The 26,624-nt window shown below is 43.9% G+C and overlaps 1 protein-coding gene across 5 annotated transcripts in view; it reads left to right on the plus strand.

The window, feature by feature from the left end:
• Nucleotides 1-26,316, plus strand: part of EOGT (EGF domain specific O-linked N-acetylglucosamine transferase) — a 34,489-nt gene extending 8,173 nt beyond the window's left edge. For 4 of the 5 annotated variants that reach the window (XM_040628581.1, XM_040628582.1, XM_040628580.1 and 1 more), the window contains 12 exons: nt 319-413; nt 765-869; nt 4,008-4,114; nt 6,585-6,688; nt 12,259-12,351; nt 12,704-12,775; nt 13,356-13,442; nt 13,953-14,021; nt 19,426-19,487; nt 22,745-22,864; nt 23,284-23,386; nt 23,876-26,316. In XM_040628581.1, the coding sequence (XP_040484515.1) occupies nt 319-413; nt 765-869; nt 4,008-4,114; nt 6,585-6,688; nt 12,259-12,351; nt 12,704-12,775; nt 13,356-13,442; nt 13,953-14,021; nt 19,426-19,487; nt 22,745-22,864; nt 23,284-23,386; nt 23,876-24,022 (1,164 nt within the window). In that variant the 3' untranslated portion in view covers nt 24,023-26,316. The remainder of the gene's footprint in view (nt 1-318; nt 414-764; nt 870-4,007; nt 4,115-6,584; nt 6,689-12,258; nt 12,352-12,703; nt 12,776-13,355; nt 13,443-13,952; nt 14,022-19,425; nt 19,488-22,744; nt 22,865-23,283; nt 23,387-23,875) is intronic. The other variant, XM_008703126.2, reaches the window with a different exon arrangement.
• Nucleotides 26,317-26,624: the final 308 nt, after the last annotated feature.

Raw genomic sequence — 26,624 nt, forward strand, 5'->3', positions numbered from 1 at the left:
TATGCATGCACGCTGGCAAAACTAGGCTTGACCAGAGTCTGCTGGGGAGGGGAAAAATCCGTCCACGGATGCAGCCTTTCAGAAGCTAGTCTGATGAGTCGCTGAACTCTACCTCTGAAACTAATAATACACTGTATGTGAATTAATTGAATTTAAATAAAATAAAATTGAAAAAAAAAAAAGAAGCTGTTCTCCTCACGTTGTGTGATTTCAACCTGATAGTGTTCATGCTGTGAACTTGTCTGGCACGTCTGAGAATGTCCTCAAAATGTTAGTACCCAGAGTATTTTTTTTTCTTTTTTCTCAACCTCAATTCAGCATGACTCAAGCCTGGTATGTTCCCGTTATCTGCAATACTGCAGAGCCGTCAATCTCTATCTCGATTTAAGAAACATCAAGAGAAACCATGACAGGTACGGAAGTGGTTGGTGTTAAAACCTAATGGAAATTCTGAAATAGTTCCAGGTCCAGGGATATGCCTTGAATTTGCTTCATAAGACTATGGCGACGAGGTTGGGGAAGGGGTGGAGGATGGAAGACGTGGTCCGGCCCCAGGCTGATTATCGCAAAGCTGGATTATGGGTCCATCGGGCTTCTGTACCATTCTGCTACTTTTGTGTATGTTTGAAACATTCTCTTGTAATAGAGTTAAATTCTAACAATACACTGATTTTGGAAATTGGTAAACCACCTTTGTTACACCCCATGTGCTTGCATAGTGCTAAAATTTTTCAAACTGAGCTTAATTTTTGGTCGTCCACCAGATTTAAGGAAGATTTTCTCCAGAGTGGTGAAATCGGAGGACACTGTGCACTGGACGCTCGGGCGTTGATGTCTCAAGGTCAGCGCAAAAGCCCTCTGCAGTCTTGGTAAGATTATTTCTTTAAAAATATGTTTCTAAAATATTTGCTTTTGTGTCTGGCACCTGCAGACGTTGGAAAGGACTTTCCACTGGAAAATGTTACTTCATTTGTAGAGAATTTCTCATGAGCTACAAAGTAAATCTATCAGTTGTATTTGAATTAAATATATGTTTATTAAATATGAGGAAGTACGTTATAGAATTTATTTACTGGTTGCTAATGAAAGAAAAAAATCAGTTCAAAAATGAATTTTTATTAACTCTTTGTAATTGTCCATGTGTTTGAGGAACACCTTTTTTTAAAGAGATACACATTTAGGGGCGCCTGGGGGGCTCAGTCAGTTAAGTGTCTGCCTTCGGCTCAGGTCATGATCTCAGGGTCCTGGGATGAGCCCCGCATTGGGCTCCACCAGCACCCCAGGCTCCTCTTCAAAGTTGTAAACCCTACCCTGACCCTCAACACCTCTGATCAGCTTTTTGAACTTTATATAAATTGGGGAACACATTTTGATTTAAAACATTTTTAATAATGGGGGCCTGGGTGGCTCAGTCGTTAAGCGTCTGCCTTCGGCTCAGGGCGTGATCCCAGGGTGCTGGGATCGAGCCCCACATCAGGCTTGAATGCTGGGAGCCTGCTTCTTCCTCTCCCACTCCCCCTGCTTGTGGTCCCTCTCTTGCTGGCTGTCTCCCTCTCTGTCAAAAAAGTAAATAAAATCTTTAAAAAAAAAAACCAAAACATTTTTAATAATGAACTAGTTCTGTGGTCTGACAGGTTATCTCTAGAAATTAAGAAATTCGGGTACTTTAAAAAACTTTTATTTAAAAATAATTTTAGGCTTACAGAAGTTTAAAAATAATGCAAGGAGTTCCCGCTGTACCCTTCCCCCAGCTTCCTCTAATGATGACATCTTACATAACCATAGCACAATGGTCAAAATCAGGAAATTGACATTGGTACAATATTATTCACTAAACACATTTGAATTTCACCAGTGTTTCTATGCATTCTTTTTTATTTCTTATCGTGGATACATAGTTCTATGAAATTTATGTCACATGGCCACATGCATGCAACTACACCCACAATCAGGATACAGAACTGTTCTCTCATCCCAAAGAAACTCTCATGCTGCCCCTTTATTTGAAACTGAGCACTCCGTTCCAACCTGCGGGTCAGGTTTTGCACACACCACCAGGCAGTTCGCCAACAGCTTCAACTCAATTCTGACACCACCTACCCAGACACAGCCTCAGATCCCACAGGGTAAGGGCTCAATGCCGAAGTTAGACCCCAGGTGCAAGCCCAGGTGATCACCTCTGCTTCTGACCGATCAGCTGTAGATTGGGTTAGATTCATTGGCTAGAGTGGCTCAAATAACTTTGAGATACATTTTGATTCCTGGTACCTTTCGATACCTGATTCCACGTGGTGGAAGTTCTCTAAGGTGTATTTATATTAGTTATTAATTGCCATGTAACAGATTACTCCAAAATATAACCTAGGGTAGATTTTTATTTATTATCTGTGTGGTAACAAATTACTTCAAAATTTAACAGCTGAAGACAGCACAGTGTATTAGCTTACCAAGTTTCTGACGGTCAGGATTTGGAGGCAGCCTAGCTGGGTGACCCTGGCTCAGCAGCAGCGATATTGACGAGGGCTGGAACCATCTCTAGGCCCAACCCCACCTGGAGAGACTGCTGCTGCTGCTGCTGCTGCTGCTGCTTCTTCTTCTTCTTCTTCTTCTTTTTTTAAGATTTTATTTATCCATTTGACAGAGAGAGAGACAGCCAGCGAGAGAGGGAACACAAGCAGGGGGAGTGGGAGAGGAAGAAGCAGGCTCCCAGCATTCGAGCCTGATGTGGGGCTCGATCCCAGAACTCCGGGATCACGCCCTGAGCCGAAGGCAGACGCTTAACAACTGAGCCACCCAGGCACCCGTGGAGAGCCTGCTTCTAGGCTCACTTATGTTGTCACTTTCAGTTTGCCTCTGGCTATGGGCTAGAGGTGTCATCTTTTTGCCACGTGGGCCTCTCCCTTAGTGCTACTCACAGCCTGGCCTCCCTGAGAGAGAGAGAGAGAGGACACATGCACGCATGCAAGAGACTTAGCACCTGCCCGAGGAGGGAGGCTTCAGTCTTCCTATACCCTAATCTCAGAAGTCACACACCATCATTTCTGCCACAGTCTGCTCGTTAGAAGTGAATCACTAAGTCCAGCCCACGTTTAAGGCGAGGCAATTAGTCTCTACCTCTTAAAGGGAGAAGTATCGAAGAATGTGTGGACATATTTTGAATCCACCACAATAATTCCGTGTTGTGTGTATTTTAAAAGGATTTGGTTGATATTTGTTTTACATCAGTTGTGGTCTCAAAGGTGAAGAGTGACAAACAGTCTTTAGGTTAACTCCAAATATCTCTTGGCAATGCTTGTGATTGCCTTCTTTTATATGGAAGAAGACTGCCATGTGGTCTCTCCAAAGACATTTTCTTTTTTTTTTTTTAAAGATTTTATTTATTTATTTGACAGAGATAGAGACAGCCAGCGAGAGAGGGAACACAAGCAGGGGAAGTGGGAGAGGAAGAAGCAGGCTCACAGCAGAGGAGCCTGATGTGGGGCTCGATCCCACAACGGCGGGATCACGCCCTGAGCTGAAGGCAGACGCTTAACCGCTGTGCCACCCAGGCGCCCCCCAAAGACATTTTCTGAGGAAAAGGCTTTGCTTTCTTCTGGGAAGCTTAGCTGGGTGCTGTCTTTCCAAGGCACTCCATCATTTTTGGAATGTCATCTGTCCGAGCATCCAAGAAGTCTTATCACAAGATCCCAGGAAGCCTTCTTGAACCTTCCCACTTTACTGGTGGATTATGTAGCCAATTCTATGTGTAAATTTCTTCTTCGTCTAGAAAATTCCCAGTTGATCTCGCACCTACGGCTGAAATTTGAAGTCATTTTTATTCCTTGTCTCAGCACTAACATTTGGTACCAAGTTATAGAAATGTTAGTGTGTTTGAGAAGTTCCACCTGTCTTCATAAGAGTAAATTCTAGAAAGAAAATCCCCCCAGTGAGCGGATCCTAAGTTACAGTGTTGCCGTCGAAAGTTTAGGAGGACCCCCTTGAAACTGTCTTCCAATTCATGATTGCAGGTTTGCTGAGCTGCAAAGCTATACACAGCTCAGCTTCAGACCTCTAGAAGATGCTAAATGTGACATTGTCATTGAGAAACCAGCCTACTTCATGAAACTGGATGCAGGTGAGAAGTTAAGTTTATCTGTTGCTTAGTTATTGGTGAGTGAGGCTTTGTTCCTTTTTTGGTATGTGTATGTAGTGATTTCCTGTGACTTTCGGGGATGCCGTGTGACATGAAGTACTGGGTTTGGGTTTTGCTTTCTTCTCTGAAGAGGTGAGCTAGGTTGAACTTCCCATGATACGATACCTTTGGTATCTTAGAGGGAACCTTCAGGTTTGTATCGAATGACTCACTCAGAATCAAAAGATGAGAGAAAAAACTATATATATGGGTACCTTCTGTAACTAAATTGACCCCACCCGGTTTCTCTAATCACTTGATTTGCATTGTGCTTCATTAGAAAAAAATTTATAAGTAAAAACCATGTGTGTACCGTGGGTGGGTGGAAAAGGAATGCCCCCTGAGCTCTTCTGGCAAACTTCCTGACATCGTTTCCATGACTGAAGTGAACTTAAAGTTCCTCTGGAAGTCAGCACATCAGTATATTCTTGGCGGGGTGGATAGTTAAATTTAGAATTATTTTTCCATTTATACTTACAGCCTGTGACTGGGAAATATAGAGAGCCCTCTGTCACGAATGGTTCAGAACTACCATAATTTATTGATTGTATTTTTAATGTGCCCTGCCTCCTGCAGCCGTAATTCTTCTGTAACAACGTATGAGGTTCAGAAACCAGACAAGTTGAGCTTTTTGAAATAAGAGCCAGTAAGAATGCTGCGTGCGAGGTCCTGACTCATTTTTTAAATATGCAAATTGGAAGGGGGGCCAAGCACATGCTGTGATCTGCCTGTGAAAGAGGTAGACGTCTGTGAGCTGCTACGTGGATGCCGGTACGCAGGCAGGAAAGGGTGTAAAGTGGGAATAATAGGCCAGCGTAGACCCAGGCCGTTTCTTTCCTATATTCGGAACTCTCCTTTTTTCTTCTGACTTACGCCCTCATCCCATTTCCCTTTCCACGTCGACTCCTCACCATGAGAGAATGAGGGTTTTACAGAACATGACTCACTTGGGGGCGCATTCTCAAGCATGGAACCTGCATTTTCTCCCTCCTTGATAAGTCCTTGCGTCAACGAGCGCCGATCTGGGCTGCGTTCCCCAGTCCGTGTTAAGAACTTGCTGGATGACGCATGAGGGAGCTCAGGTGTGCTGTGTGCTCACCCAGAAATAAAGTTGCGTTGTCACAGAACTGTCTATTTCTCATTAACTTGAAAATACGCTCTTTGCCAAATGGTTCTGAATGATGAAAGGAGTTGTCTCCAAATATTCCTCTAAGATACCAGCCTATAAAGGGTTTTTTTTTTCTCTTTTTTCTTTCTGTTCCACTGAGGTGTAATTGACCTGGAGCCCCGTACAGCTCAAGGGTATACAGCAGAGTGACCTGACTGACATAAACTGAAGATGTTTTACTCTTATTTTCGGGCGCACACCATTATTATTCACTGTGGGAGTGAAGTCACAATATGTTGTGATTTCTGCTTTTGAGAGTCACTGTTTTTCGTTCAGTCAACATTTTCTGCCCTTTTAAAGCGCATGTTTCACGCGTCAGTTCTTGGAATTTCATGCCGTTTAGATTTGCATATTGCCAGGTTGGCCCTAAGTCGCAAGAGCACATGTTCGACGGACTTGCCAGCTTCAAAATAGCTGCACCCACACTCCCCTGCCCCCTGTTCGACCCAGCAGGACCTGGGTAGTCTTCATTACGGTTTCACTGTGTGCCACACGCGGGGCCGGGTGCTTTGAGGTACAAGGTCTTTGGGTGTCTCCCAAAAAAGCTGCCACCTAAGTATAAGGATTTCCTATTTCTCGTAGAGAAGCTAAAGCTTAGGGACGTTACCAACTCATCTGAGAACATTGTTCATGAATGGCTGATTTGGGTTCAGCCTGGTTCTTCTGACTCCAAAGTTCATCCTCTTTCAATGAGAACATGAGATACGGAGCCCTTTTAAATGATAGTTGATTAGTATTTTCCCAAGAAGCAATGCTATAAATCATGATGAAAAAGGAAAAAAAAGACAGAAACGAAAAATATCAAAATGTTAATAGTGCCATCATTGTTGATACTTCTGTGATAAATAGATATTGCTTAATTGATTTTTTAAAAGTAAGTGATTATAAAAAACAAACTTAGTCTTCATGGCCTTATAGTTCTATTCCATTTTGAGCTAAATAGACTTCTGTTATTTTTTTCTTGGAATTTCCTGATCACTTGTTGTTTAGTGTATATGGGAAAATGCATTCCTGATTTCTAAATAGCCAATTTTAAAGTGAATTTTTGAGCCAAATCATCTGTTAATTGAGGACTACCCGAGTACAGATCCTTTTGTGTTTGGAAAAAAACTCTTATTTTTTTTTCCTCCCAGTTATTTTCAGCTTAAAGTCTATCACACTATAAATAGGTGGGGTAGAATAAAAATTGTTGGATCCTTTGCCCTCCAGGTTTAATTAACATAGATTTCTTTTCTCCAATACCAGGTGTTAACATGTATCACCACTTCTGTGACTTTATCAATCTTTACATTACTCAGCACGTTAATAATTCATTCGGCACAGATGTATACATCGTGATGTGGGACACCGTAAGTAAGAATGTCCTCTCTGCTTCGGCTTTGTCTTTGCCTGGCTCAGCGAACGTGTGGCTCTGATGTGGGGAAATGCAGTTTTCTGAGACACGCACATGGAAGTACACACACGCACACCCCCGTGCAGATGGGTGTGAACGTGTCTCTGCACGTACACTCTACACGTACATGTCCATGTATGTACGGGCAGATGCGTGTGCGTGCGTATACCTTTGTTCTTTGAATTTTCGAATGAAGCAGTGGAAGATTTCTTTCCCCCTTCGGGCAGGCGGAGCTCCAGAGACCTGTGCTCAGTGTTGCTCTGAGACAGATGTGTGAAGACTGTCATTTGCTTAGCCTCTCTGACCCCCACCTGACCCACGTGGGGAGAGCTTGCCTCTGTTGTGCGGTGTGGCCGCCTGTAATTGCCCTCGGCCTTCCCTTCGCTATTCGCTCGGTGACACATTGTGCCGTGCTTGTCAGCTCACACCCGAGGGTGAGTCTTAGGCATAAACGTAAAGATAGGTGTTGAATTATACGTGCTCTTTGTTTAGTTGTTTTCAGCACAGTCTTTTCCCCCTTCTCTTTCTTTGCCTGCCTTTTCCCTGCTTCTTCCCATATCCTGCTGCCCCCGCCGGGGTAATCCCCGGAGCTGCCTCAGTCCACCCAACTGTGAAATGGGATGATTGTGGTATCTAGCTCAGTGTCATTTTGTGGGTGAACCGTAGGGTGTGCGACCAGTCACGGCGCCTGGGACATGGTGCTCGGCATGTTGACTGGGACGATGACGGTGACAGGGAGAGCACGGGGCTTATGGTATGCACGGCAGGCTGCCTAAACTGGACAGCCGCCAAGAGACCCTCTACCGTTCACCTGGACATTGCAGCTCACAAGATGCTCACAGCACCCCCTCTTGGCAGGAACGTTCCTGCCCGGGGACCACAGCTTGCTGGCAGGGCGGTTTCAGACATTTCTTCCCAGGGGCAGTCCTTCTAGAAGCCTGAACAGCACAGCTCAGGGGTGAGGGGCCGGGATCCCCGTAGGGCAGGTACCGACACCTCATGTCCCACAAAGGCCAGTGTCTCCTGCACCAGCCGCTCTGGCGGAGTCCCCAGGATTCCCGTAAGAGACGGCCAGTTCCGAGAGTCGCCGCACCGTTTCCCAGTCCAGATGCAACATACCCATCAAGCCTCTTTTTAAATCACACGCATTGTTACCTAAAAACACAGTTGATGCGTGTCATCTTCATTTCCAGGGAGCAGAGCCAGCCAGTTCGCTGAAGGTCACGTTCTCGTGCAGAAGGCGAAATGGTTTCATGAATGTCTTTTTTTCACAGATAGGAGGCTCATAGTAAGGCTGCGTGGAAAGGTTTTCCTTATCACTGCTCCATAGACCTGAAGTCTGAGGAAACTGGTTTATGACATGTTAACACTCTCTTGACTTTCTTCTTTGCAAGGATTTCCATTACCCTCTCATGAGCCGGTTTGGCGACCAGTGCAGATTCCGTTCTTGAACATGTTTCTGTGAACAAAGGGCACAACAGTCCCTTTCTCCTCTTCTCTCTGTACAAGTGCTTCTAGGCCACAGTCACTAGCTGTCAGGAGCTCTGAATGATTAACTCAGGGTTATTGTGCCTTTTTAAAAAAAATTACACCCCGTGTTATCTCATTTAATGCTTACAAGCCTCCATGAAGTAGGTTTTTTATTAGCTTGTTTTACAGATGAGGAAGCTGAGGCTCTGAGCCTCCGGCGGGTGTTCTAAGAGAGGGCAGCCAGGGAGGGGTGGAGTCGGGGCTCCAGGTCAGTCAGTCAGACCCCAGTCCTGTGCCCTGAAACCACAGTGCTCTGTCTCCTCCCTCTAGTTCTCTTCAGATCCTATTACGCTGATGGGAAGTTTTCTAGACACTTCCAGAAGCTTCCTTATATCTTGTTGCATGTTTTTCCATTCTTCCTCAAGCGGACTAAGTTGAACTGAGACAACTTTACAACCTTCCCCTTCTCTGCACCTGCTCAGAGGGCATAGATAGGGTTCATGGCTACCATGAAGTCCCAGGTTACTCAGTTCACTGGATACATGATGTGAGGGTGTTCTGGCCATGATAGGCAGGCATGGGCAGGATAAATATAGCCTAGTGGGTTGGCCACCCTGCTATGACCTCCCTCCTTTGTTCTTTGTGTGCATACACTTTAAACCTGCATACTTGGTCAGAGAGGTCTTTAATTTATTTTATTTTTAAAGATTTTATTTATTTACTTGTCAGAGAGAGAGCGAGCACAAGCAGGGGGAGCAGCAGGCAGAGGGAGAAGCAGACTCCCTGCTGAGCAGGGAGCCCGACACGGGGCTCCATCCCAGGACCCTGGGATCATGACCTGAGCCGAAGGCAGACGCTTCACCGACTGAGCCACCCAGGCGTCCCGGTCAGGGAGGTCTTTACTAGTTGCTCAGTCAGGTTCTCTGGACAAGTCCGTCTGCCAGGTTGCTCCAGAATTGAGGCCCAGAGGACACTGTGGGTTGGATGAGCACAGCGTTAAGGTGTTATATGGACACTCACCTTTTTCTTTTGCTGGTAAAGCCTTGGATGAAGCCCCCTGCAGCCCCCAGGAAGACGGTGACGCAAACTTCCCACAGTGAGTGGTGGAGCCTCCAAGCTGGGGCTGAGCAGTTGGGAGAAGGGCAGCAGGTGGCTGTGGCCGCTGGTCACATCTTAGTGACATTTTATGAACTGTCCCGTCTAGGAAGCTTCCCTGGCATCCTCTCCAGCCTAAGCAGTTTGGCCACTCCTCAGGCACATGGCTTCCTTGGTGAGATGGGCACCCCCGCCTCCAGAGATGCACGGAGGGACCCTCCTGCAGGTGCGTTTCTGACCACCGCAGGGCTGCTGTTACTAAGCAGAATGAATTAAAGGGGACTTTCTGCAGGCTTCCCCCATTTTCCTGTGCTGAGTAGTAGCATAGCTCCATTCTGATTACTTTTAATTATGCAAGTAATACCTGTTTATAATGAGTTCAAACAACACAGAAGTATGTGAGGTTAAGAAAAGTCTTCTGTCAGGGCACCTGGGTGCGTCAGTCGGTGAAGCATCTGCCTTCGGTTCCGGTCCTGATCCCGGGGTCCTGGGATCGAGCCCCACGTCAGTCTCCCTGCTCGGTGGGGAGTCTGCTTCTCCCTCTCCCTCTGCCCCTTGCCCCCCGCTCATACTTTCTTTCTCTCTCAAATAAATAAAATCTTAAAAAAAAAAAAAAAGGAGGGGCTGCGTGGGGGGGTGGTTAAGCGTCGGCCTTCTGATCCCGGCGTTGTGGGATCGAGCCCCACGTCAGGCTCCTTCGCTATGAGCCTGCTTCTTCCTCTCCCGCGCCCCCTGCTTGTGTTCCCTCTCTCGCTGGCTGTCTCTATCTCTGTCAAATAAATGAATAAAATCTTTAAGAAAAGAAAAGAAAAGAAAAGAAAAGAAAAGAAAAGAAAAGAAAAGTCTCCTGTCCCTGGAGGGAAGGAAGTTGGAAGGTGGGCAAAATGGATGAAAGGGATCAAGAAGTACAAACTTCCAATTATAAAATAAATAAGTCATGGGGGTGTGGGGAAAAAAAAGAAAAAAAATGCCTCCTTTCCTTCTTCCTCATCTCCAACTTCATTTCCCTCAAAAGTGGCTAACTACAGTTCAAGACTTTACTTCAGCAAATATAAATATATCCTTATCCAAAATGTATGTAAGGATTTGTACAAGGATATAATAAAATTTGTGTAAGGGTGTGTTTCTATTGTATCCTTACAGAAAATATGCTCTCTCGTATTTGCTAACTTAATATTATATCAGGGGCACCTTTCCAGGTGGGTACATTTGGGGTTACTGTTTTTCTTCGTGGTTACATGGTACTCAGTTCGGTGAATGTAGAGATGTTCGCATATTCATGAGTGCCCCAGTGGGTGCATGATCTGCTGGCCCCACCCCAGTCTCGTTTTGTTTGTTTCCATTTTTGTGCTATTTCTGGAAATGCAGTGAACGTCCCTTCCATAGACATGTGTCTATACCCTCGTCCCAGCATTTCTGTAGGACGCATTCCTAGAGGTAGAATTTCTAAGTCATAGGTTAGGAGTATGTTTAAGTTGGAGACAGACACAGGAGGAAGTTTTATGTCATCTCTAAGAATATCCAAATATTCTTCAGCGTGAGACTAGAAAGAAGGTCCTCCTTCCCCTGTGGCAGATAATTTGAAATTGAGGGACGTGGATAAGAAGCTTCTGGAGGTGGTTGTTACTGAGTAATACATGATTTCCCTGGAAAGGGATCAGTCAGGATTGCTGTATTTTATTATTAAATTTTCCTTTCAAAGGTATCTTATTTTATCTGAAGTATTTTATCTCAAGAAACTGTCTAGAATCACTTCTTTTAATTGCCCTTTATTTATTATTGAGCCAGAATAGGGACATTTCATTTTCGATGGTGTTGAGAAAGGCCTTTATTAGAATGGCACTGGGGAAACATCGAAGGGGGAAAATTTTTTTTCATCACTACATCTAACAGTTCTCAATAACTTTGAAATAACTCTAATATGTGCAACATAAAAATTTCAAAATCTGAAAAAAAGAATGCTATAATGATAAAAAGACATGAACATAGTGGATAAACCCATTGTAGACCTTGAATGTCATCCTACAGTGCATAGTTCCTATTTCTTTTGGCTGAATTTTTCAATCTAAGTGATACCATTTTTAAATAAGTCGATCTCTTTCCTTTAGCTGATGGAACACGTAATTAATTTCTACTTTTCAAAAATGAAATGCATTCAGTAAATGTACTAGAAAGAACTACTTCCTGGTGTGAGGCAAACTGCTGTACAGAGATTAGGAGCTTGGAGTCTGGAAGCAAACAGACTGGATTTAATCTCAGCCCTGCAAACATACCAGCACGACCCTTTATGCAAAGTACTTAAATTTGTATCTCAGTTTCCTCGTCTGTAAAAGGGGATAATGATGTCACCTAGCTCATTAAGTTTGTGGGGTGTTAATTTTAAGTGCTAGCAATATAGGAAATATGCAAGATGCTATAATAATAATTATTATTAATGTTAATGGAGAGTTATCACATGTTAGTCTTTAGTCAATGGGGAGATCATTTCATAGGATAATGTTTACCATATTTTAGTATTAGGACTTTCCAGGCATTTTCTTACTTTGAAATTTCTTTTCAAAAGCATATTCCATTTACCCTGATAATTTTTGCTCACAGAGAATATTCAAGTGTGTACAAATAGTGGTGTCTGTATATGTTGTATGTGTGTGATATTGATGGAAGATTCACAGGGAAAGAAACCCCACCAACTATCGTTCAGAGATAGGAGCATAGGGTAGACAAGCAAAATGTTTTTAACAGACTAAGATTATAATTGTGGTGATTATTTCTGACATTACATTGTATTAGGTCCTTGCTCAGGCCTAAGTTGAAAATCCGTTTTTCTTCCATGAATTTTTTGAGTTTGTTTAAGATCATTAGTTCTTAACATGGACAAGCGGATTCAGATGTTTTGTTGCACTTTCGAAAAGACACGTTGTAGACTTTTGTTGCCCTAACCTCTTTGGTTTCCACTTTCAGAGCTCCTACGGATATGGTGACCTGTTCTCAGACACCTGGAAAGCGTTTACTGATTATGATGTTATACATTTGAAAACTTACGATTCCAAGAGGGTACTGGAAACTTTCCTTTAATGTCTGTAAATAACAGTCGTTTCAGATGACTCACTCATCAAATAAATATTTAATATGAGTTTCTATTAGCTATTACCATTGATTTCTGACTTTGGAGTTTCTTTTTTTTATAACCTTGAATCATTCTTAATTATTAACCCTGTAGCATTAAAAAACTTTTTCCTTTAGATTTTCCAAAATTACGAATTTCGCTTGAGTGAAATAGTTTGCTATTCGAAACATTTCAGTGTAAAAAAGGGATTAGTTAAAATTTATTTTCTGTAATTATAAATGCTGTTTTGATGTGGTATAAATTGTGTTCTCTTACCTTGTACAATACCTTCATCCTTAGGTATGTTTTAAAGAAGCTGTTTTTTCCTTACTCCCCCGGATGCGATATGGGCTCTTCTATAATACCCCTTTGGTAAGCGTATCTGTTGTTCGTATTCATATTTATACATTTTTTTTTAAAGATTTTATTTATTTATTTGACAGAGAGAGAGATAGCCAGCGAGAGAGGGAACACAAGCAGGGGGAGTGGGAGAGGAAGAAGCAGGCTTCCAGCAGAGGAGCCTGATGTGGGGCTCGATCCCACAACGCTGGGATCACGCCCTGAGCCGAAGGCAGACGCCCAACGACTGAGCCACCCAGGCACCCCCTATACATTTTTTCTTGATAGGTTTTTTTTTTAAGATGTATTTATTTATTTTAGACAGAGGGGGAGAGAGAGAGAGAGAAAGAGAGAGCGAGGGCGCCTGCGGAAAGAGAAAGAGAACCCTCAGGCAGACTCCCCACTGAACGTGGAGCTAGACTCAGGGTTTGATCCCAGGACTGCGAGATCATGACCTGACCTGAAATCAAGAGTTGGCCCCTTAACCAACTGAGCTATCCAGGCGTCCCTAATCTTGATAGGTGTTAAGATAACATTTATATATAACTTGAGGATATCTTCAGTAGTAATGCACGATTATTCACTGTAATATCAACTGTTGTTTTCATGGCAGATATCCGGCTGTCAAAACACGGGATTATTCAGGGCATTTTCTCAGCATGTGCTACACAGACTGAATGTCACCCAGGAAGGACCGAAGGTAAGGGCTACCTTGTGGCTTCTCACCTGGGCCTGGCTGTTCACCCGAAATAAAAATGAGTGCCACCTTTACAGAAGAATCAGAAGACAGTGTTTTCTGGGTTAACAGTTTCTCACCTGAAGTGATCCAGAAATAGATGTCACCAACCCTGTGACCAATAAAGGGACAGTGGAAGTATGTGCGTTTTTTTCTCCTTTTCCTTTTCCCCGTCTTGCCCCATGTCACCTGGCTCTCCCCCAAATCCCCACCTAACCCACAAACCCCTGCCAAAAATTCCACCCAGCCAACCAAACAGAAGTGTAATAAACAGGTTTTGCCTTCTGTGGCTAAAGTGGATGCATTTTCGTTTCCTGAGAGAACGCTGAAGGAATCAGGCTAAAAACATCATCGTTCCCTAACTGTATCCTGATTGAGTTTCATCTCTTCGTGAAAACCACATTTTAGGTTCTAGCACTCACTCATCTGTGCAGGCATCTACAGCATGATTTTGCCTTTTTCTTTTGATTGCAGGATGGAAAAATCCGAGTCACCATCCTTGCACGGAGCACAGAGTACCGGAAAATACTAAACCAAAATGAGGTTAGTTTTTGGTATGCATTTTTAATATCATCATATTGAATTTAACTTCCTGTGACTGATGTGCTTAATTTTTTTTCACATTGCATTAAATGCTTTGATTTGAAATTATTAGCTTTTAGAAAAGTTTGATGGCTATGCCCAGTTCATTTATTGGACTTCTCCCGGGAGTCAGCAAACCACCCGTTGCCCAGACTAGCTTTGCCTCTCTGGAAACGTGCATCTGCCTCCACTCAGAGGGGAAACCGAAGCAGAAACTCTCTCTGATTCCTGCCTTTACTGCCATAGATTGCCAAACTTTCTGCTTCTGGACAGACTAGCAGCAGAAATGCAAAAGTAGCTCTTGAGAGGTGATTGATGGAGCACGGTGATATGGTGGCATCCGGGGGCTAAGTTGGAAGAGTCTCCAGTCTTTTCATGACTGTGTCTTAGAAACTATTCACCTCTTTTTTTTTTTTTTTTTTTTAAGATTTTATTTATTTATTTGACAGAGAGAGACAGCCAGCGAGAGAGGGAACACAAGCAGGGGGAGTGGGAGAGGAAGAAGCAGGCTCCCAGCAGAGGAGCCCAATGTGGGGCTCGATCCCAGAACGCTGGGATCACGCCCTGAGCCAAAGGCAGACGCTTAACGACTGAGCCACCCAGGCGCCCCAGAAACTATTCACCTCTTAGGTTCTCTAATTCATTTCGATAGTATCAACTCGTACATTATACTTAAATATGATCACCCTGTAAGGCCCCTGCCCACAACAGCATGGCTGGAAGATGTTCTCCCAGTAGTCTGATTGATTGCACAGCATCGCATTGACACCTGCTATATCCTGGGCCATATTCTAGGCCCTGGCGCTACAGTAGAGGACAAGACAGGTAAGGCCCCTGTCCTCGTGGATCTTATGCTCTCAAGGTGGGACGGACAAGGAATAAGTAAACAAGTCCCTAAGTAAGGTGATTTCAGATAGTGGGCAAATGCTGCAAAGGGAGTAAAATAAGGTGATGGCTGGGCAGGAGGTGCAGGAGGAAGAGGGGAGCATTCAGGTGAGGTGTTTAAAGAGGTGCTTTTGGGGCACCTGGGTGGCTCAGTCGCTAGGCATCTGCCTTTGGCTCAGGTCGTGATCCCAGGGTCCTGGGATCGAGCCCCGCATCGGACTCCCCACTCAGCGGGAAGCCTGCTTCTCCCTCTCCCACTCCCCCTGCTTTTGTTCCCTCTCTCGCTGTGTCTCTGTCAAATAAATAAAATCTTTAAAAAAAATAAAATAAAATAAAATAAATAAAGAGGTGCTGTTGGGCAGAGACCTGATCAGTAAGAAGCGAGCCAAAGAGAGAGTCTCCCAGGCAGAGGCAAATGGCCTGTGGTGTCCGGAGCTTTGGGTGCTTCAGGAATGGAGAGGTCACCAGCGTGACTTTGGCACAGTGGGAGAGGTGAGGGTGACCCCACAAGACGTCAGAGAAGTCAGGCAGGGTGTGAGGAGGTCCCCTATCTTACCAGCCTCATAGGCCATGAGACAGGCGGGTTTTATTCTGGTGGGAGGGAAGCCACTGTGAAGTTTTCAGCAGGGTGTGGTAGGCAGAATCATGGGCCGCCACCAAAAAAAGTCCACGTTGTAATCCCTGGAACCCATGACTGGTTAGGTTACGTGGCAAAGGCACGCTAAGCTTGCAGCTGAAATTAAGAGGGCCTGAAAACAGATTAACCTGGATGACCCAGGAGGGCCTGATGGAATCAGTGGGCTCTCAACGGTCTCCACCAGAGAACTTTTGCCTCTGCCTGGAAAGCTCTTTGCTTAGCTGGATTCTTCTCACTGACCGGATTTCCGTTCAACACCTCCTGGAAGGTGGAAGAGGAAGACAGAATCCAGGAAGGAGACATGAGGGTAGAAGCAGGGCCAGAGAGAAGCTGCATTCCTGGCTTTGAAGGTGGAGGTCGGGCCCCGAGCCAAGGAATGCGATGGCTTCTAGAAGCTGGAAATGGGTTCTCCCCTGGAGCCCCCAGGAGGAGCACAGCCCTGCGGACAGCTGTCTGTCTCACTGTTGGCCTGCTGTCCTGCAGAACAGGGAGAGGGCCAGTTGTGTTCTTGTGAGCTGTGGACTCTGGTAATTTGCTGTGGCAGCTCGTCGAGAACAAATACACAGGCAGAGACATGAACCGGCTTATTTATTTATTTGTAAACCACTCTGGCTGCAAGAGTAGGAGCGGGGGGATTCATTCAGAGCTGTCACTGTGGCCCCGGGAAGAGTTTGGATGAGGGTGAGGACAGCAGAGATGACAAAGTAAGTGGATTCAAGATCGGTCTCGGAGGCTGAGTCTCGGACACTCCCTGTCCGAATATACAGATACACATTAGGTCAGGCCACGAAAGTCACTGAGAATCGGAGGTGAACTCCCGGGCCTTTAGCTTGAGCAGGTCAGTGGAACTGAGATGGGAGAAGCTTAGCAGGAGGGGACTGGAGGCAGGTTTGGATGGGTAAAACGTTTTACACAGATTAATTTGGATGCCTAACAGGCTGATCAAAATGATGTAATTAGTGTCTTGAGATCCATATGGATTATGGAGGACATGAACATATGGTGCAACGAGACATTGATTGGAAGCCATGGGTGGAAGGAATGAGGTGTGTGTGTGTGTGTGTGTGTGTGTGTGTGTGTTTGTGTGTGTTAAAGACCTGGAAATAAAAATGTATCCAGTGATGCGGTGCTGGGGTAGACGGATGGGAAGCCTCACGGACAGGCAGACCACTAGTGTATATTGGTGGACTTAACACAGATCCAGTGCTAATTATGGGCCAAGCACATTACTGTACGCTCCCCATGCGTGTTCTCCAACGCTTCCAGCAAACCCATGAGGTACGGATTTTATTATTACTCTGTTTTAGACAAGAACACGGAGGCTTAGAGATTGAAAAACATGCTTAAGGTCACCCAGCTAGTGAGCAGAATATTGCGGGGTGAGCCGAGGTCGTCGGCGTCTGAGGCCGCTTCTTAACCAGAGAGCTCTACTGCTCCAACACAAATAAATGTGTGAGGAGGTGACCACCTTGGCTCCCCGTCCGCCAGGAAGGCTGGCCAGGGAGCAGCGTCCAGCCCTGGCAAGCGGTCCAGCACAAAGGGGTAGCGCCACTGGGTGCGCAGAACTATTGACATGTTCACGTGGGGTCCCACAGATTGTGCAAATGAGGTTGCCCCCAGGTGAGATTCGGCAGTTCGGATCTGAACTCTGAGCTAAAGAGCGCCCCCTGGCGGCTTTTCTCCCAGTGATTGGCGTCCCTTGAACAGGCAGCTACCGAGCAGAGAAGAAAACACCTTTGACTCTACCTTGTTTCATGAATAGAGAATAAAGGCCAGGGCTGCCTGGGTGGCTCAGTCAGTTAAGCATCTGCCTTGGACTCAGGTCATGATCTCAGGGTCCTGGGATCGAGCCCCATGTTGGGCTCCCTGCTCAGTGGGGAGTTGGCTTCTCTCTCTCCCTTTGTCCCTGCCCCTGCTTTTGAGCGCGCGTGCGCGCTCTCTCTCTCTCAAATGAATAAATAAAATCTTAAAAAAAAAAAAAAACCCAGATGCGCTCATTAAATGATAGTTCCTGCAATCCTGCCCAACCTCAGGGTTGGATAATCATGTCAGAGGGCTGTGGCCACCTCCACAGTGTGACTACTAATTGTAAAAAAAAAAAAAAAAAAGCAAAAAGCCTGTTTGCTTGAGGACCCTCTGAAACAAGAGATTCGTTTTGTGTGTTTCCATCTCATTGCAAGACCAGGGCTCATGCCCTGAGATTAATTCACTCCTGGAAAACAGAATTCTAATGTATTCTCACTCCTTCAACTCCCTGACATAAACAGTATATTCAGGGGAGTTCAGGGGCTGTCTAGAGAGAGAAACTTCCATTCTGTAACTGTGTGTATATGTGTAACAGAGGAGGCGATTGGATGTAAGTCCCTGCCTGTTGCTTTTTCCGGGGCACTGCCTAAAAACACAGGTTCTGGGGTCAGAGGACCTAGATTTAATTTTGGCTCTGCCCTTTGCTAGCTGCGAGACCCTGGGAAAGTTCCTTAACATCTCTAAGCCTCCGTTGTATCATTTAAAAATAGGCATATGGGGGGGCGCCTGGGTGGCTCAGTCATTAAGCGTCTGCCTTTGGCTCAGGGCGGGATCCTGGCGTCCTGGGATCGAGCCCCACATCAGGCTCCTCCACTGGGAGCCTGCTTCTTCCTCTCCCACTCCCCGTGCTTGTGTTCCCTCTCTCGCTGGCTGTCTCTCTGTCTGCCAAATAAATAAATAAAATTTTAAAAAAATAGGCATATGGGAGGGGAGTGCCTGGGTGGTTCATTTGGTTAACTGGTTAAGCATCTGACTCTTAGTTTCAGCCCAGGTCATGATCAGGGTCATGAGATCGAGCCCCACGTAGGGCTCCCCATTCTCAGCGCAAAGTCTGCTTGAGATTCTCTGCCCCTCCCCTTGCTCACACGTGTGGCCCTCTCCCTCTCTCAAGTAAATAAATAAATAAACTGTTTTTTAAAAAGGTAGGTATATGCGGGTGCCTGAGGCTGGCTCAGTCTGAGGAGCATGTGACTCTTGATCTTGGGGTTGTGAGTTCAAGCCCCACATTGAGTATAGAGATTACTTAAAATCTTAAGAAAAAAAAGTAGGTGTAATAATAATATTTACTTGGTATGAGACTCTTATGAGGATTAAGTGACTAACACCTAAAGCACTGAGCATTGCCAGCACAATTCAGGTGATACCTTTGCTCCCATTGCTGTTGTATAGTGCACACCACAGGCAACAGGATACAAAAGGAAAAATTTCTGAATAGCAGTGACCCACAGTGTTGTGTTAAGACGGCTAATTGTGAGGGACATAGAGAACTGTGGCTGTATTTCTGATACTAAGGTTAATTGCGCTTTGTTACTTTCTGTTTGCCAAAAGAATAACTGTTTTTCTGTGTAGAAATATTGAGAACATTTTTCTGCCAAAAATGTAATGATTTCAGAGGTTAAGGCCGAAAGCACAAGTAGTTTGTCTGACATGAGATAAGGGATAGGGAGAAAACTCTAAACATAAAGCCTGGAACAAGGTAGGTGCCCAGCAAATCTACGTTGAAAAATCAAGGGAATAACCAGCAAGTAGTTCTCCAGCAAACACGTAATGGTCTCTCTGTGTCGAGCACTTCGCTCCCATGAGTTTCCTGCTCTCAGCCTTCATGACGACCCAAGGCGGTGGGATTTTAGGGAGTGCATCTGACCAAGGGGTAGAGTCTGCATTTGAACTCAGTTAAAGGTTACGACAGTAGACCTGAGTGTTACGGAATATCTGAAAAATATTATGTAGGAAAATAAGAAATTTTAGGACTCAAAGGAAAGTAAAACAGAAGAGAAGGAAGGAAAAGACATTCTAAATGTTTTTTTTCCCCCCTAGCTGGTAAACGCACTGAAAACAGTATCTACGCTTGAGGTTCAGATTGTCGATTACAAATATAAGTAAGTAATCTCGCACTCTTGGGCAGACGCTGTCATCTTTGGCTTGTGGATAAGTTAGTGGGGGATCAAAAGGACTTTTCTAACGGTAGCTGTTGGCGCCGATAGCCCGGGGAGGGACAGGCAGATGCCTCCGTGAGTGAAGTGAGCAGGTGAGGACCCTGGGCGCACAGGGGCAGTTGCTCTTCCGCTGTGTGGGGTCTGATGTTTTGACACCATCTCATCGTTCAAGAGAAGTGGTGCATCCAGATTTCTTTTTTTGAATCCACATTTTCAGTTGAAATTTCTGCATTTTTAAAAGTTGCCCCCCCCAAAAAATAGGGGTGCCTAGGGTGGCACAGTCAATTAAGCATCTGACACTTGGTTTCAGCTCCGGTCGTGATCTCAGGGTCCTGAGATCGAGCCCACATCAGGCTCTGCACTCCGCGGAGAGTCTGCTTGGGATTCTCTCTCCCCTCTTCCTCTGTCCCTCCCCCAGTGCTCATGCTGTCTCTCTCGCGCGCTCAAAAATAAATAAATCTATAAAAAAAAATTTGGCAACTAATTCTGAATTTTAAAAAAATATAAAAATGTTCCTGGCATAATTTGTCCTGCTAGCTGCTGGGTCTCAGTTCCTGTCCTAAAATTAGTTCTATGGGAATAATTTGAGAGTCACAGAGTAATATGAGGTTTCTAAAAATACTACAAAGTATTTGTGTTTCTTTTAAAGCTCCAGCACAAGCAAAAGGCTTAGAAAGACAGAATATGCCTAACATTTACTGTCTAGGTAAGCCCTGTGGATGTAAAAACAACAATGCTGTAAAATAGTGCCTGGTTGAAAAAGTCATGCGGTGTAGAAAAAGAGCTCAAAAGGAAAGGCGAAAACTTTTCTGTCCTCCGCTTGCCCACCTACAATCATTGTCTTGTTTCCCAAATTTAACACTATGAACTGTTTCTATATTACAAAAGAAAAAGTATCCATATTCCAGCGTATGGCTATCTTTTACTGATAGGTTAGAACTTACCAGTAAGAAGGGCGTCTGGCTGGCTTAGTCAGCAGACTGTGTGACTCTAGATCTCAGGGTTGTGAGTTCGAGCCCCACACTGGCTATGGAGCCTACTTAAAAACCAAAACCAAAACCAAAAAAAACAACAGTAAGCAGGGGAGTTCCGCACCTTATTTGTCATATATCCATGCATTTATACAATAAATCTTTATCGTGTACCTGCCAGCCAGTCACAGGCTTTGAAGTAGGAATCCAGTTATGGAGGATGGCTTGGCTCTGGGCTTGAGGACCACAGACCCGGAATACAAATAGAAATAGCAGTCGTAAGAACAGCTACCATTTGTTGGGACTTACTCTTATGCTTTATCTCATCTCACTCTTCTTACAGTCTTATGAGGTTGGCGAAACTATTCCTGTCTTACGGATTACACTGTGCAATGGTGGCTACCATCATTGCCACAGGAAGACATGGAGGAAGAAGAGGGCCCGAGGTCAGGCTGACAGAACTGGGGAGGGCACCTCAGACATCTGGCGTTGACTGGCTTTTAGGATGTATAGGTTTTTTTCAGATGAAGGAGGAGTCCCAATAAATTCAGACCTTGCCCATCTGAGGGAAACGTTACTATTACAGTCGATGGAGCTTTCCTCCTTATCCTCCGACTCCAGGGTTCTGTCCATCTGGGCACATACTCATCCTTCCCCCAGCGTCAGTTGGCGTTCCTGGAGAAACCAAGGCACGTGCACCTCTTGTGAGACACGCACATGGTGCCCCCTGTCTTCCTTTCCCTGGGTGGGGTTTGTGTTGTACTTCAGGAGGAAGCTCTTTTTAAAAACAACCGAAAAAAGATTTTATTTATTTATTTGGCAGAGAGAGAGGGTGCGTGCGCAAGCAGGGGAGCGGGAGAGGGAGAAGCAGACTCCCCACTGAGCAAGGAGCCCAGTGCAGGGCTTGATCCCAGGACTCTGGGATCATGACCTGAGCCGAAGGCAGACACTTAACCAACTGAGCCCCTCAGGCGTCCCCCAGAGGAAGCTCTTTAAAGTTAAGGAGGAGCTGGGACGCCCCTGGGTGGCTCAGACAGTTAGGTGTCTGACTCTTGATTTCAGCTCAGGTCATGATCTCAGGGTTGTAAGATTGAGCCTTGCCTCGGGCTCTACACTCAACATGGGGTCTGCTTGTCCCTCTTCCTCTGCACCCCCCCCTCCCCGCCCACTGCTTACTCATTCTCTCTCTCTCTCTCAGATAAATAAATAAATAAATAAATAAATAAATAAATAAATAAATAGAATCTTAAAAAAAAATAGGAGAAGCTGGGAATTCTCATTCTCTTCTTAAATCCCAAATAATCTTGGTCATTTTTGTTTTCCTTTAGGTAAGCGGGCCTGGGAGATCTAATTCCATTATGTGTATTCAGAGGGCTATACTTACTCCAGTGTTTCTTGCCAGCCTCATTTCAGTGGACTTTTTTGGCGTTGACTTTGTGTTCAGAGTTTGCGTATCTTTTAGGGTCTTGAATTCGGAGCACACTTTTATGGTCTTAATGTGCATAAAATGGTGGATTAGTCTGTTGCAAAGGCAAGACAATGCCCTGGTGGTATCTGAGCTAATTTTAGGTGTACCCAGATGGCATTAAATAAACTCCAATCACACAAGGAGAATTTATTTTATTAAAAAAAATTCCTTTATTATCTTAAGGAACTAGTTTTCAGTTTAATGCTAGCGTATCATAACATCTTTTTAGTGCCTGCTAGTTTCCCTGTTTCATAAAGAAACAGCAGTCCTCAGGCTCAGAGCTTTGCCTTGCTGTGGGTCTACCTAGATTTGAATCTTTTTCCTTTGATTGTATCTGTTTTTACAGTGTTGTTTGATCTGTGTTACTGGTTTTTCATTTAAGACAGCTCTAAAAGTTTCCTTCTAAAATAAAGGCATTTAGGGGCATCTGGCTGGGTAGACCTTGCAGCTGTTGATCTCGGGTTCATGAGTTCGAGCCCCACATTGTGTAGCGATTACTTTAAAATGACATCTTAAAAATAAATAAATACATCTAAGTTTTTTTAAAATGTGAGCTTACTTAGAAAACAATGTTAAATTATTTAGTTATTAAGTTATTAATTACTGGAGGAGGCTTGAAATTGGCCAAAAGCCATAGCGGAATGTGCTTTAAATTGGCAAAGACACTTGTATAATTATTGTTACCATGAGTCATGAGCTAAGTCGTCTTAACAGTTTCTCTCTTCTCCCCATCTGTCTTCTGTTGTTCTCTGTGCTCGCAGGGAACTTGGGTTTCTGGACCAGCTGCAGATCACTCATAACACGGACATATTCATCGGCATGCACGGAGCTGGGCTTACCCACTTACTTTTCCTTCCAGACTGGGCCGCTGTATTTGAACTGTAAGTGTTTGGAGATGGTTTTACATCGAGGCAGCGAATAATGCTTTTCTGCACGCCCAGACTGTCATTCCGAGCTTCACCAGGCGTGATATTTACTCATTACAGGAAAGTCACGTCGTATAGGCTTCTAGAAAGAAAACAGACCTCAAGCTAAAAATGTGAAGTCAGCGGCCACCAGTCACTTAGCAAGCCAATTCCGCTTTCTCTCTCCATCTCATGATGATGTCCTGTTTGGTTTTTTTTAAATTAAGGTAGCTTAGTTATGAGGATATTTAAAAAATAATCTCCATCAAGCTCGTGTACTAGTTACACACCCTTTTGCGGGCCCGGATTTGGGAGGTGGGTTATTTCCCAGAGAAGTGTTGATTTGGCAAAACCCCTGGACACAGGGCTCACGTGTGGGGCCCTTGCGTGCTTAGGTACAACTGTGAAGACGAGCGCTGTTACTTAGACCTGGCCAGGCTGAGAGGCGTCCACTACGTCACTTGGCGAAGGCAGAACAAAGTCTTTCCTCAGGATAAGGTAAAGTTCAGTGATGAAACTCACCTTGTTTTGTGTTTTTTTTTTTTTTTTTTTGCCTTTTCACCTCATTTTGCTTTTCAATTAGTTGTTTAAAGTATCTAATTAATATATCATCTCCCAAATTAATATGATATTAATATGATATCTCCCCATTACTATGATATTAATATGATATCTCCCAAAGATAAATTGTTCTTCTCCGGAACAGTGAGTTGTATTATATATTTGCAAGTTGAGGGGAAAAGGGAAATTCGTCACTCCATATCTGTATGTTGAGAAGACAACTTTGGGAACTTTGGGTCTAGGAGGATCTATTAAGGAGGGATCAGCAAACTATAGACCAGTAGGCCAAATCTGGCCCCCCACCTGTTTTTATAAATAAAGTTTTATTGGGACAGTTGCCTTGGCCAAAGTAAAATAATGTTATTCCTGTTCAGAAAACCACGTCCTCAGTGACTTACAGATTTAAGTTTTGGTTTGGTTTTGCAGGGCCACCACCCAACTCTGGGGGAACATCCGAAATTTACCAACTACTCTTTTGATGTAGAAGAATTCATGTACCTTGTCCTTCAGGCTGCAGACCACGTATTGCAACACCCAAAGTGGCCTTTTAAGAAAAAACATGATGAGCTATAAATGTGCTGAATCTGTCTGCAAAAGTCTGCTTAAACATTCCACCACCGAGACTCAGAGTTAAGTCAGTAAAACACCTTGTTATTTCCTAGCCCCAGATTACCTTTTCTATACCAAAACATGCCTTCAGGATAGTACTTAAGTGTTTTAGAGTCTTTAGCTATTTCCTGTGATTTTTGTGTCATAGCTATTTATCAAGATACCTGTTTTTACACTGAAAACTTTACTCTTTACAGTTCAAAAATAAGGCTGTACTAGGCTCACAAGTGCACTTGAGCTTCTTAGGTCGACCAAAGTTTTCACCTTTCTTGGCTTTAGAATTTGTAAATGTTTTTGTAGACTACCACGGGATTGTAATTCTAGAGGCTTCCAACTTGTTTGTGTTATATTTGAGTAAATTCACAGCTTTTTTATTTGCCAAAATCTGTTCATAACACTATTTGTGGTAGGAAAGGAAAACATACAACACACACACACACACACACACACACACACACACACGCACAGAGTGTTGTGATTCTCAGTACCGAGCTACCCCGTGTTAGAGATCAAACAGTGTTACAAACAGGTCTCTCTTACCCTCTCAGAGTCCACGCTAACGCCCACAGAATTCTCCGCTGTGTCTTCTAAGTCAGCTCCAGGTTATACGCACCAAGAATTTGTAGAAACCATCCTGCTGCATTCATTTATACTAACGGATTTCATATGCAAATCATATTTTCCCAAAACGTTTAACAACTACATGTGATAAAAACAAATTAGAACATCCCTTAGGGCGTCTTTGGATACCTTCTGGCTGGTTTCCGCCAATTCCTTCTTAGCCCTGGAGAGCATTTATGTCGAACTTATGTATCGGAGGGTCGTGTCCAGTGTGCACGGACCTGTGACGGCACACCCCTGCGTGTGTACACCTACCTCTTTTACTCGGACGTGTTCGCCTTTGAGTTGGCAGGCTTCACATCAGCTACACGAAGAGCGTTTTTCCTCTATCAAAAATAAAGACCAAAAAAAAAGTAAAGACACACGTGAATTATCCATTTCAAAATGAAAAGGAAGCCATGAGAAAGTACCATTGATTAAAAAGGATATCTGAAATGCAGACCCACTCTTCGGGATTAATTTCTCAGCGTTGATGAACTCTCAATCCAGGGGTCAGAAACCATGGATTTCCTTTACCGGGAAACGTGAAGTTTACATGTTATTAACACTTGAGAAATCTAATTTAGAGATGAATGACTTCTATTTTTTCAAGTAGAGGATTAGCAGAGCTGAGAATTTTTTTAAAAAACATTTTAGCATTGCAAAAAAAAAAAAAAGGGAGAGAGAATATGCAACAGAGAGGTAACCTGAGAAACCCCAAATAGTTGTTACTTGGAGCTTTACAGAACAAGTTCACTGACCCCTGCTTTAAAGGATTATGAACAGTCTTCTAGAGTTTAGGGATATTTATTAAAATCTCTGTATAGAAAGTAGTGCATCACTGTAGGAATAGCTTTGATTTGGGTGTTAAAACTGCGTGAAAAGAATGACAACCTATGAAGTTTTCAATGAGCGGTGTGGCTACTCTTAGTGCCAAATAGTGAGTCGCCCCTGGGGAAAGATTTCCCTTGAAAAGCAGTGTGAAGGCAGCGTTGCACTTCCCATCAGAGAGGTATAAACATCCGGAAAAAGCGTCTGAAAAAAATGTCAACGTCTACATTCTTACCTCATTTTAAGAAGTATGTAGAAATGCGATTCTATAGACTAGCAAGAATTCCAGAAACCGGACAGTTGCATAATACACCTATTATATTTGAATATTTTGCATTTATGGAAAGAATGCTTTTTATATAAATGAGTACATTTGACACTTTATGGAATTAACTTTTATCAGACTTTGTATATGGGAGCAAAAAGATCTTTAAATGGTTATAAAATTTAAATGTAAAGAGTGCTTTTTTAAATTAAGTCTTGAGATGCATTTCATTGTTTATACATATTGGGTATGACTTTGGAATAAATCTTTTTATATTTTATTTGAATACCAGAACAATTTTCAAGGTTTTCTGTGTCCGACTGTTATACACTGACTCCTTGGCAGTCTGGTAGCTTTAGGTTAGAAAAATTAAGTAGCTCACTGATGAAGAATTCATTTTCAGGAAAAATTATGCCTTACGTTTGTTTAGCAGTTTGTTATATTATGCTTTCACACATGGTATAGTGTGTAACTTTTACAAAAACGACATAAGAAGTATTGTTCTCATTTTTCACATGAAAAAAACCAGATGCTGTTTAAGCGACTTCCCTAAAAATCACAGTTCTTCTCGTTCCACATCCATAGTCTTCCATCGTGTTACTCACTTGCTTGTTCAATAAATGCTGAGTGACTGCTGTGTACCAGCTACTATTTTAGGTTCTGGGAATACAGCCGTGGGAAGAACAGAAAAACGTCCTTGCCCTCATGGAGCTTGCGTTCTGGTGGAGGACACAGATGCAAAACTATATAAATAAGTAAAATATACTGTGTGCCAGATGCTGATACATGCTAGAGAGAAAGCTAAAGCAGGAGCAAGGGATGTGGATTCCTGGGGTGAGGTGGAGTCAGGTAAACCTAAGCAGAGGTCGA

This window comes from Ursus maritimus, unplaced genomic scaffold (genome assembly GCF_017311325.1).
Source record: "Ursus maritimus isolate PB19 unplaced genomic scaffold, ASM1731132v1 scaffold_14, whole genome shotgun sequence".
Classification (NCBI taxonomy): Eukaryota; Metazoa; Chordata; class Mammalia; order Carnivora; family Ursidae; genus Ursus; species Ursus maritimus.